Source organism: Pipistrellus hanaki (assembly GCF_964339955.1).
Source record: "Pipistrellus hanaki genome assembly, chromosome: 6".
NCBI lineage: Eukaryota > Metazoa > Chordata > Mammalia > Chiroptera > Vespertilionidae > Pipistrellus > Pipistrellus hanaki.
Window position 1 is genome coordinate 31357041 of NC_140508.1, and position 10194 is coordinate 31367234.

The window sequence follows — 10194 nt, forward strand, 5'->3', positions numbered from 1 at the left end:
GCACCACCTCCCTACAGGGGCACGGGCGCACACACACTCACACACACTCACACACACACTCACACACACTCACACACACACACACACTCACTCACACACACACACACACACACACACACACACACACACTCACTCTCTCTCTCTCTCTCAAACTCACTGCCTCCCTCTGCTAATGAATGAGGAGCCCGAGAAGGTGCGTCCAGGGCCGGGGTCCCGCCAGTCCAATAAGGAAAACTGGGCGGGGGGCCATCTCGGGAAGGAAAGAAGCCGCGAGCCAAGAACTTGACCCAAGAGAAAGCCGAGGGCGCGTCGACGCCGGAGGCGAAGCTCCGGGCCGCCCCGCGAGCAGACCCGACGCTGGGAGGGCGGCGGCCCGCGGGCCGGGACGGAGCCGGGTGAAGTCCAGGCGCGCTTCCTGGAGGAGGAGGAGGAGGAGGAGGAGGAGGAGGAGGAGGAGGAGGAGGAGGAGGAGGAGGAAGGTGTACGGCCGAGCAGCTGGGCAGAATGGAGGGGCGGGGCCGGCGGGCCGGGCCCAGCGGAGGCCCCCCGCCGAGGAGAGGGGGCGGCGGCCGGCGGCGCGCTTAAAGCCGGTCGGAGGGAACCCTCCCTCGCCCCGCTGCAGTGGCTGGCCTCCGTGGTCCCTGGGCCCAGCCGGTTTCGTCGGAGAGAGGCCTGGGGGGACGCGCGGGCTCGAAGGAGCCGTGTCTACACGTCCGGCTGAGTCGCCAGGCGCTCCGCGGAGGAGCCGGTCTGGAGCCCCGAGGGCGCGGGTGAGGCCGCGGGGGGTGAGGCAGCGGGGCGGGCGGGGGGACCCCGGCCCGGGCGCGCACGGCCTACCGCGCCGGGGCGGGGCGTCTGAGCGGCATTAGGACCCAGCGCGACGCCCGGGACGCCAAGTTCGGGGTGCCGGAGCCCGGGGGGAAGGAGCCCGGACGGGCGAGCGGGCTTGTGTGCAGCCGCCCGGCAGCCGATCCCCAGCACCGGGCGTGCGCTCCGTTTCCAGCCTCCGGTGGGTGCTGGTGCCGGCGGGCACGACGGCGAGGCCGTCCGCCCTCCGCGGCGAAGGCGCGCTGGGCGGGCGCTCGGAGCCGTCGGGGCTCAGGGGCATCGCGGGCGCCACCCCTGCAAGGGCCCTGGGGCATCGCGGGCGTCAGGGTCGTGAGGGCTCTCCGGCCCGGGGGCGAGTCCGGGGGTGAGTCCGTTTTCGAGGGGGTGAGTGGCCTGGAGGATGGAGAGGTGGTGGAGAGAGGCCCAGGGTAGACGCTGAGCACTGAATTAACGCTCTGCATCGCCGCCTTGAGATTCTTAGCTTTTGGGGTAAATGCCGTGGCCCGCGGAGGGCCGGGGGGCTGGCGGGGCGGAGCCGGGGTCCCGGGCGCCGGGCTCTCCGCTCGCGGCTGCCTCCGAGGGCCCCGCTGGACGTCCTGCGCGGGGCTGCCTCCTGGCGCTGGTCCCGGGCCGCTGGCGGACGTGGCTCGCACACCTGGAGTTTGTACGTTTATTTGCACGTGGGTTCCTGGGGTGGGAGTCGGGTGTGCACCCCGCCACCTTCCAGACTTCTCCCTTCCGCAGCCTAGTTCGCGCCCCGCTTGCCCTGTCCGCATCCTGCCTCGCCCCCACCCCCACCCCGACCCTCAGGGTCTCCGAGCCTAGAGGCGCTTTCACTCGAGCTCGCGATCCTTTCCGTGGCTTCCTTCCTTCCTCGCCCATCCGGGGCCCGGCGTGGGGAGCGCGCACCGCTCCCCCTTCCATCCCCCTGGAGGACCAACGGCTCCGCCCCCCGGAGGCCCGGGGCGTGGGTGGCGGCGCCCGGGGAGAAGGCCGTTGCCCCTTCGGTTTCTGGCGGCCCGGGCGCGTGAAGTTGGGGGCTGCGCGTGTGATGGGTGTTGATGGCCGGGAGGGGGGTGGGGGGCTTCCCAGCCCAGGAGAAACAGCACAAGAAGAGCAGTATGCCCGCATCAGAGCTCGATTCCAAGTATTGGGCTTGGCAGCGAAGGAAAAGCCAAAGAAGTAGGTCGGATAATGCACCGAGGATGGAGGATTCCTCCTCCCACCACCGCAATTCCTCCCAGCCCAGCAGCTGGCTGAGGCGTTCTGTAACCAATGAATCCTTAACTGTCACACAGGCTTCTGGTAATTACTCTTGGAGAAAACGTGCTGAGAACACCTCTGCCTTCTCACCTGGGCAGTCCCTAGCAGATGGGCTACTGGCGTGACTTCCTCGGGCCCCTCCCTCCTCCTGTCCTCTGCCCCTTTTTCTCTGAGGTTGGCCTGGGTTGGGTCCCGGGAAGGTAAGAAATTAGCAGGGTTGGGGTGGGGTGGAGAGCAGATGGGCACTGAGACTGTCCACAGCCGGCTGTTGGAGCTGGTAACAGTTCTTTGCTTTCCTTGCAGAAATCTCTTCCATCATGTCGCAGAACCTTGAGGATGCAGGTGAGGACACTAAGGAATGGGTGTGTGCCTAGAGAGAACTCCTTGATCCAAAGAACCTGGGAGTGCTAGTCCAGCTACCTGGGTGCCATGGCTTTGGCCACCTGTCTGTGGTCCTTTACTGGTGCTGGGATGCCTTTGGATTCTGCCCTGGAGTTTGTGGTGTTTAGAGAAGCAGCTGAAACGGCCTGGACAGGGACAGGTCTCTGGTGGTGCTGTGGTCCTGGGAGGGCAGGCTGCTCTCTCTCTCTCCTTGGCTAGGTTCACTTTTGCAATGATCAGGTTACCTAACCAGCCTTAGGCCAAGGATTTAGATGCTTACATTCCTCAGCCCCCACCCAGCCGGGAAGCCTCTCTAAAGAAATGTGACTCTGCTTCTGTGTTCCCTGCCAGCTCCCGTCTAACTTTCCCGCCCCCGTGTCTCTGGGATGGCTCTGTGCTGCCTCTCCTGTGCCCAGACCATCAGAGCGGTGTCTAGAGGGACAGTGCTTGGACAGACAGTGCTCTTAGGGAGGATCCATAGGGAATGACAGCCTCATGTGCCAGGCAGTTAGGCATGTGGCTGGGCTGAGGACGGAGGAGGGAGCTTTGCAGGACCTGTCCTGTCAGCTGGGGAGGTCCTGGGGAGAAGGGGGCAGTGTGAGGGACAGCACGGGAATAATGGACGCTTTGGGCGACAGGAGAAGCTGGGGGAGGTTGGGGCTGAGAACCAGGTTGTCAAATCAAAGGAAGCTTGGAATTGGGGAGGAATGAGTTTTTCGTGGACATGAGCTCCATAATAAAAACCAGGACACTTTTTTAAAAATATATATTTTATTGATTTATTTACAGAGAGGAAGGGAGAGGGAGCGTTAGAAACATCAATGAGAGAGAAACATCCATCAGCTGCCTCCTGCTCACCCCCCACTGGGGATGTGCCGGCAACCAAGGTACATGCCCTTGACTGGAATCAAATCAGTCTGCAGGCCGACGCTCTAGCCACTGAGCCACACCAGTTTGGGCTTTAGGATACCTTTTGACCTAAGAGCTCTGCTCTGGGATCTAGGTGCAGAGCAGACCTCGGGCTCCGGTTCACCATTCCATGGGGGTCTTGAGAGGGAAGCCTAGCACCTCCTGTGGAGGCTCAGCACAGGACAACTGGGGACAGGGCCTGCGTTGTGCAGAGGAAACCAGCACTGCCTGGCCGGTGTAGGCGTGTTGCTGACCCTGCCCTTTCCCTGCGCAGGTGGTAGGCATTGGCAGGGTCTGAGCCACAGGGTCCTTTTCCTGGGATCACCCACAAGTGGTGAGCCAAAAGGGACCCATAGTCAGAGGTGCCAGCTGGGCCAAGAGTGAGGCAGCGCCCTAGGACTTGCCAGAGGAGGGTTCTGTGAGCCTTGAAGAAGGCTCTCTGGGCCTTCTACTCAGAGGGCAAGAGCTGGCATGGCTGGGGTGCTGGCCAACTGGCCTGAGGCATGAGAGATCGAGGTGGGAAATGGGATTGGATCTGAAGGGCCAGGGGTCAGGACATGGGTATCAGGTCTGTATCAGACGGTGATCCCAGAGGCTGTGGGGCGCCCCAGCAGGGCCTGGGGAAGATGAGGACATTTGCACCTCATCAGGAAACCTTCCCATAGGAGGGAGCCCACGCTATGGGGCCGACCAAGGGTTCTGTGCTCTGGGAGTCCCCAGGTGCCACAGCATGCCCCTCCCCCACCATGGGATGCGGCTGAGATGAGGCCTTTTCTGCAAGTCCCATGCCCTGTCAGTCCGCTGCTCTATTTCTCCGGCTCTCCTGCTTCTGGGTCTTGTATGATGGCTGGACTGTATCTCAGCCTTGATGCTTTGACCCCAGACCCTACCTGGAGGAGGGGCCTTAAGACCCTGTACCAATGACATGGGGAAGGAGGGGTCTGGATACTGCAGTGGCTCTGGCTTCCCCTGGATCCCAACTGGGTAGCCAGCCAGGCAGGTCTGGGTCCGGTAACCTGGAGGTCCTAGGAGGACAGGGGTTAGGGAGTCATAACTGTGTCATTGCACCATGTTCCTGGCTCAAAGTTTGTAGAATGAACACACTTTTTTTTTTTTTCCTGGTTGAAGGATATGGGTCAGAACAGTGCAAGGCCCCAGTTCCTGTAACTGAGAAATGTTGGTTGAAGGTTGTTGGGTGGGGCTGTCAGCCATCTGCCATACTCTGAGGGGGGTGGGGCCAAGACTAGAATATATTCTATCCACTTAGGCCTGAGGCTGCTGTCCTGGCCTACGCGAGGCCTCGCCGACCACTCACTGAGAGTGCACCAAGTGGGGCAGCCCAGGACAACGGCTCCTTGGTCGTGAAGTCCCTTTTGGGGTGTAACGCTGACGGCCAGGCCCTCTTGGGGTGTCTTTTTCTCGGTGGTGGTTGGGTCTCCAGGCTACCTCAAGTGTGACACAGATGATGCCTCTGAAACCCATGAGGAGAGCCTGGCAGAAGAGGCCTTCAACACCGTCAACTCCTCCATTGTGTCTGGCGAGAGCATCCGTTTCTTTGTCAACGTCAACCTGGAGGTGCAGCCCACCCAGGCTGGTATGGTGGTTGTAGCAGGGATAGACCGCGGGGAGGGCAGGGGCCTGGAGACGGGCAGGTAGGCTCCAGTCCGCCAAGAGAGACCCGAAGAGGAGGGTTGGTGCCATGAGCCATTTCCCTTTTTGTTTTTTTTGTAGAGTCTGAGATGCCTGGTGGCTGTGGGCTTCTCCACACCTCTCGCAAGGTGAGTGGCCCATCTGCAGGACAGGAGACATTGGGTCCTGGGCTGGAGGTGGCTGCCCCCCTCTCGCACTACACAGGGAACTCACACTAGCCCAGGGCTCATCTGGGAGGGCCTTCCCTTCTGGAAGGGGATGCTGGTCCTGGTGGGAAGGGGCAGCCGGAAGGGGCCACCATGGAGGAGAGGCCGGGTGGTGCGGCAGGTCTCACTCACGGGCCTGTGTGGGGTCCCCACAGTACCTGAAGCTAAAGGACTTCAAGGAAGAGATCCGAGCACACCGAGACCTAGATGGCTTCCTGGCACGGGCCAGCATCATCCTGAACGAGACAGCCACCTCGCTGGATGAGGTGCTGCGGGCCATGGTGGTCCGCATAGTCTACGACCCCCACACCCGGGAGTCCGACTGCAACTTGGACATGCTCATGGCCTTGCTCTTCACGGATGCTGGGGCCCCCATGGAGGGTAAAGGTAAGGCCCATCTCCCATCCTGGACAGGGAGGTCAGGGAGGTGGGCCAGCTGACCTCCTGTCCCCCTACACCCTGTCCTCAGTTCACCTGCTGTCAGATATCATCCAAGGAGTCACTGCCACAGTCACAGGGGTACAATACCAGCAGTCATGGCTCTGCATCATGTGAGTTGCCAGGCCACCACACAGGGCCTCCCTACATGTCCGTGGAGCCAGGTATCCCATGTCCCTGTAGAGGCCGGGGGAGAGGGTGTGAGCATCCCCATCCCATTTGGCCATCTTTCTTATCCCTGACAGGAGTCACTGGGGGCCCAAGTTAGGTACTCTGGGCGGGATCCCCCGACCAGCAGTGGCAACTGTGTGCCCTCCCCTGTCCCTGCCAGCTGCACCTCCAAGTCCCTACTTAGGCGGCACGTGTGCATCAGCCGCCTGGTTCGCCCGCAGAACTGGGGGGAAAGTTCCTGTGAGGTGCGGTTCGTCATTCTGGTGCTGGCCCCACCCAAGATGGTGAGGAGGGGTCCTGGGTGGATTCCTTCTTTGGGGAGGAAGGTTCCAGGCTACCTGGCTGTCTTCTTGGGGGCATCTCTTCCATGTGCTGGAGTACACCACAGTCCTGGCATCTGAAGGTCTCTTTCCACCCTGCCCCTTCACCACGGCCCTCCTGGGTTTCTCTGTAGCATCTTGCTAGGTCCTCAAGCCCTGACTTCCTCCAGAGGTTTCCCAAAAGGTTGTATTTCCTTCCTGACTGAAAAGAGATATTGTTAAAAATTATTCAAATAGGGGCTGCCCCCACCTTACCCTTCTGGTTGACTGACAATGACTTGCAGATGTGATTCCCCCATTCCCCCCCCTTCCCCCCAGAAAAGCACCAAGACTGCAACGGAGGTGGGGCGCACCTTTGCCACCATGTTCTTGGACATCACTTTCCGCCAGAAGCTCCTGAAGACGCACACAGAGGAAGAATTCAAGGACGCCCTAGTCCATCAGAGACAGCTGCTCACCATGATGGGCCAGGATCCAAGTATCTGCACACTGAGCTACAGCAGACACTCCAGCTTCCAGAAATGCCACCTTGTACGGGGTCCAGGTGGGTGTGGGTGGGGTTGCAGAGCACGGACGCAGAGCTAACCGGCTCCTGCTGTAGCCCCTGCAGCGCAGCGATTTCCTCCGCGTGGGGAAGGGCATCCGGGAGGACCTCGCCCGCAGGTTCGCCGTGTACGCACTGGACTTCACTGACGGTATGTGCTCTGCGGTCCCCTGCGGCTCGGCCTGTGTGGCTCAGACCATCGGACAACACACAGCATCCCCATCACTCTCTGTCCTGTCCTAGGCATTATCGGGAAGAACAGGACTGTGGGCAAGTACATCACCACCACCCTGTTCCTCTACTTCGCCTGCCTCCTGCCCACGATTGCTTTTGGGACCCTCAACGATGAGAACACCAAAGGGGCCATCGGTAAGGGACCGAGGTCAGTGGGGAGCGCGGGGAGGGGGTCCAGGGCGTGGTGCCCGCCTGACAGCTCCACTCCCTCAGGTGTGCAGAAGAGCATAGCTGGGCAGGGCATCGGAGGCCTCCTGTACGCGCTCTTCTCTGGGCAGCCGTTGGTGGTGCTGCTGACAACCGCGCCTCTGGCCCTCTACACGCACGGTGCAGTGAGAGCTGTGGTAGGGAGATGGTGCCCGTGGTCCCTGGCCATGGCCAAGTTCTGACCCCCCACCCTGTCCTGCCCTGCAGTGATCCGTGGCATCTGTGATGACTACAGTCTGGACTTCAACACCTTCTATGCATGGATAGGCCTGTGGAACAGCTTCTTCCTTGCAGTTTATGCCATCTTCAACCTCAGCCTGATCATGAGTCTTTTCAAGAGGTGACAGGGCCTTCCCTGAACTGTTGGGGCCTCTGGACTGGAGGGAGACCAAGGCCAGGGATCTGGTCAGCCAATGCCAGCCTCTGAGGTCCTATAACCCTAGAGGGGATGGAAAAGCCTGGAACTGGTCCTCTTCATGGCAGGGGGGGGGGGCATATTGAGGCTCAGAGAAGCTTTCCCCCACAACTTACCCCCATCTTATGAGGCATATCATCCCGACAGGTCGACAGAAGATATCATTGCCTTGTTTATTTCCATCACATTTGTGCTGGATGCTGTCAAGGGCATGATCAAAAGTGAGTATTTACCTAAAGGCCACTTGCTGCAGAGGGATCTGAGTGAAGTGGGGGATTATGGGCTGTGGCCAGGACAGTCAGCATACACGCTAAGGCTGTTCTCGCTCCAGGGTGCTCGGGAAGCAGCAACCTCATGTGCTAGAGGGTGACCCTGCTCCAGGCAGGGGCAGAGGCACGGGGCAGAGGGACAGCGGCAAAGGGTGGGAGGAGTGAGTGGATGGGCAAGTCCATGGGGCCAGCTGCCCCTCATTCCTCCCAGATGCCCCTTCTCCCTTCAGGGCCCCTCCATCCCACATCTAGGAGGAAGCTGGGCCCCCATCGCCCAGAACCCAGAAGGCTGAGGCCTTTTGGCCTATATCCATAGTTTTCCAGAAGAACTACTCTGGCGGAAGTGGGAATCACAGCGTAGGACACAATTCCCTGCTTAGCCTCCTGGACGTAGGCACCAGCCTCAACACCAGCTTCCACACTGCCCTCAACACCAGCCTCATCCCAGAGGGCAGCCCCTTCCCTGAGCCGGCGCACCGGGACACTGCCGTGCTCAGCCTCCTTATCATGCTGGGCACGCTCTGGCTGGGCTACACCCTCTACCAGCTCAAGAAGAGCCCCTACCTGCACCCCTGCATGCGAGAGATCCTATCAGACTGTGCCCTGCCCATCGCTGTGCTCACCTTCTCCCTCATTGGCTCCTATGTCTTCAAGGAAATTAAGAGTGAGTTGGGACTGACCGGCATGGGGTGGGGTGGGGTGGGGTAGGGTGCCTCCGTGGAGTTGTAGTCTGGAGCAGGGTCTGTATCTTGCTGCAGTGAGCAAGTTCCGCTACAACCCCCACGAGAGCCTGTTTCAGATGGCTGAGATGCACATGCAGTCCCTCGGAACCATCTGCAGTGCCATGGGCCTCGGCTTCCTGCTCTCTATGCTCTTCTTCATCGAGCAGAACCTGGTGGCTGCCTTAGCGAACGCACCAGAGAACAGGTTCAAAGGGCTGGGAAGGGAGGGCTGAGCGGGGTGCCCCCCTCCCAGGAGCCAACGGGGGCTCTATCCCGCACGTTCCTGCCTTTCTGCTGCAGGCTAGTGAAGGGCACCGCTTACCACTGGGACCTCCTGCTCATCGCCATCATCAACACGGGGCTGTCTCTGTTCGGGATGCCCTGGATCCACGCCGCCTACCCCCACTCCCCACTGCACGTGCGGGCACTGGCGCTGGTGGAGCAGCGCGTGGAGGGCGGCCATGTCTATGAGACGTGAGTGTGGCCGTGGCCTCTGGAGGCCTGAGGCGAGAGTCACGTGGGCCCTGAGGGGGACAGGCGTGGGAGGGGTGTGGCCCTGAAGTGCCCTAGCCTGAGAGCCACAGTGACCCAGGGTGGAAACGGCCCCCTTGGACTGGGGCTGGAGGTGATGCGGTGCTTGGGACCACACAGGATCATGAACGTTAAGGAGACGCGGCTGACCAGCCTGGGCGCCAGCATCCTGGTGGGCCTCTCCCTCCTGCTGCTGCCCGTCCCGCTGCAGTGGATCCCCAAGCCCGTGCTCTACGGCCTCTTCCTCTACATCGCCCTCACCTCCATCGACGCCAACCAGCTCTTTGAGCGTTTGGTCCTACTGCTCAAGGACCAGGTGAGCATCTGGCTGCGAGCGAGCGAGGGATGAGGGTGGGAGATACAGCAACATCAGACCTCTCCACACCTGGTTCCCTCCCACCCACAGGCCTCGTACCCACCCACCCATTATATCAGGAAGGTGCCTCAGAGGAAGATACACTACTTCACGGGCCTGCAGGTCCTGCAGCTGCTGCTGCTCTGTGCCTTTGGCATGAGCCCCCTGCCCTACATGAAGATGATCTTCCCCCTCATCATGATTACTATGATCCCCATCCGGTACGGGGGGGTGGGCAGAGGGCAATGGGGTCAGCTGGGTGGAAGAGTGGGGCTGCTAAGATGGGGCCCTCTGCCTTCTCCCTGATTCAATCTTCATCTTTCTACCTACTCCCTCCTCTCCTCAGCTACAAACTGCTGCCCCTAATCATTGAAGCCAAATACTTGGACACCATGGATGCTGAATACTGAGCTGCTGACTGGCAGGCCCTGGCCACACCCTGTTGGTTGGTCCCTCCTGGCCCTCCTGGCCCGGCTGGGACTTTTTGTGGGGAGGTGTGGGTCCCCCTCGCAGCTGTCCTAAAGGCCTCGGGCGTGTGTGCGTTGTGGGGGTTCCACGGAGCGTGCCTGCACTTCCCATTGCCTTTTGCTTTGGGTCAAAACACTGCTCAGGGCAGCTTCTGCCCAGGGTAGGACTAAGTAAGATGGATTTTCTTTTGATAAAAGAGTCAGATGCCTGAAAGAGAAACCATTTCCTTGATTGTATAAGGAATTTGCTGTATGCACATTAGAGAATAAAGCTCCTGTTTCTA

At 60.6% G+C, this 10194-nt stretch overlaps 1 protein-coding gene across 4 annotated transcripts; it reads left to right on the forward strand.

Annotated features, from left to right (window-relative positions):
• The first annotated feature begins 612 nt into the window (after positions 1–612).
• On the forward strand, positions 613–10194 carry SLC4A11 (solute carrier family 4 member 11). Of its 4 annotated transcripts, none has more exons than XM_084886868.1 (19): positions 613–770; positions 2395–2433; positions 4823–4975; positions 5113–5159; positions 5393–5624; positions 5707–5788; positions 6007–6130; positions 6485–6697; positions 6768–6861; positions 6954–7079; positions 7158–7271; positions 7359–7491; positions 7714–7787; positions 8152–8499; positions 8594–8762; positions 8858–9031; positions 9209–9404; positions 9495–9664; positions 9790–10194. In XM_084886868.1, exons 2-19 carry the CDS (start codon positions 2409–2411, stop codon positions 9851–9853), a joined length of 2538 nt encoding a protein of 845 aa, XP_084742994.1. In that variant the 5' UTR covers positions 613–770; positions 2395–2408; the 3' UTR covers positions 9854–10194. The 4 variants fall into 4 exon arrangements, with proteins under 4 accessions (XP_084742994.1, XP_084742992.1, XP_084742993.1 ...); XM_084886866.1 differs by lacking the exon at positions 613–770 and adding an exon at positions 1263–2133; XM_084886867.1 differs by lacking the exons at positions 613–770; positions 7158–7271 and adding an exon at positions 1263–2133.

What these genes read in the sequence shown, in the direction of transcription:
- SLC4A11 (XM_084886865.1), top strand. Translation starts at nt 1,890, where the DNA reads ATGGCCGGGAGGGGGGTGGGGGGCTTCCCAGCCCAGGAGAAACAGCAC. An exon ending in GCAGAACCTTGAGGATGCAG is followed by an intron (nt 2,434 to 4,822) that starts GTGAGGACACTA and finishes TTGGGTCTCCAG; the next exon opens with GCTACCTCAAGTGTGACACA. An exon ending in TCCTACTGCTCAAGGACCAG is followed by an intron (nt 9,405 to 9,494) that starts GTGAGCATCTGG and finishes TCCCACCCACAG; the next exon opens with GCCTCGTACCCACCCACCCA.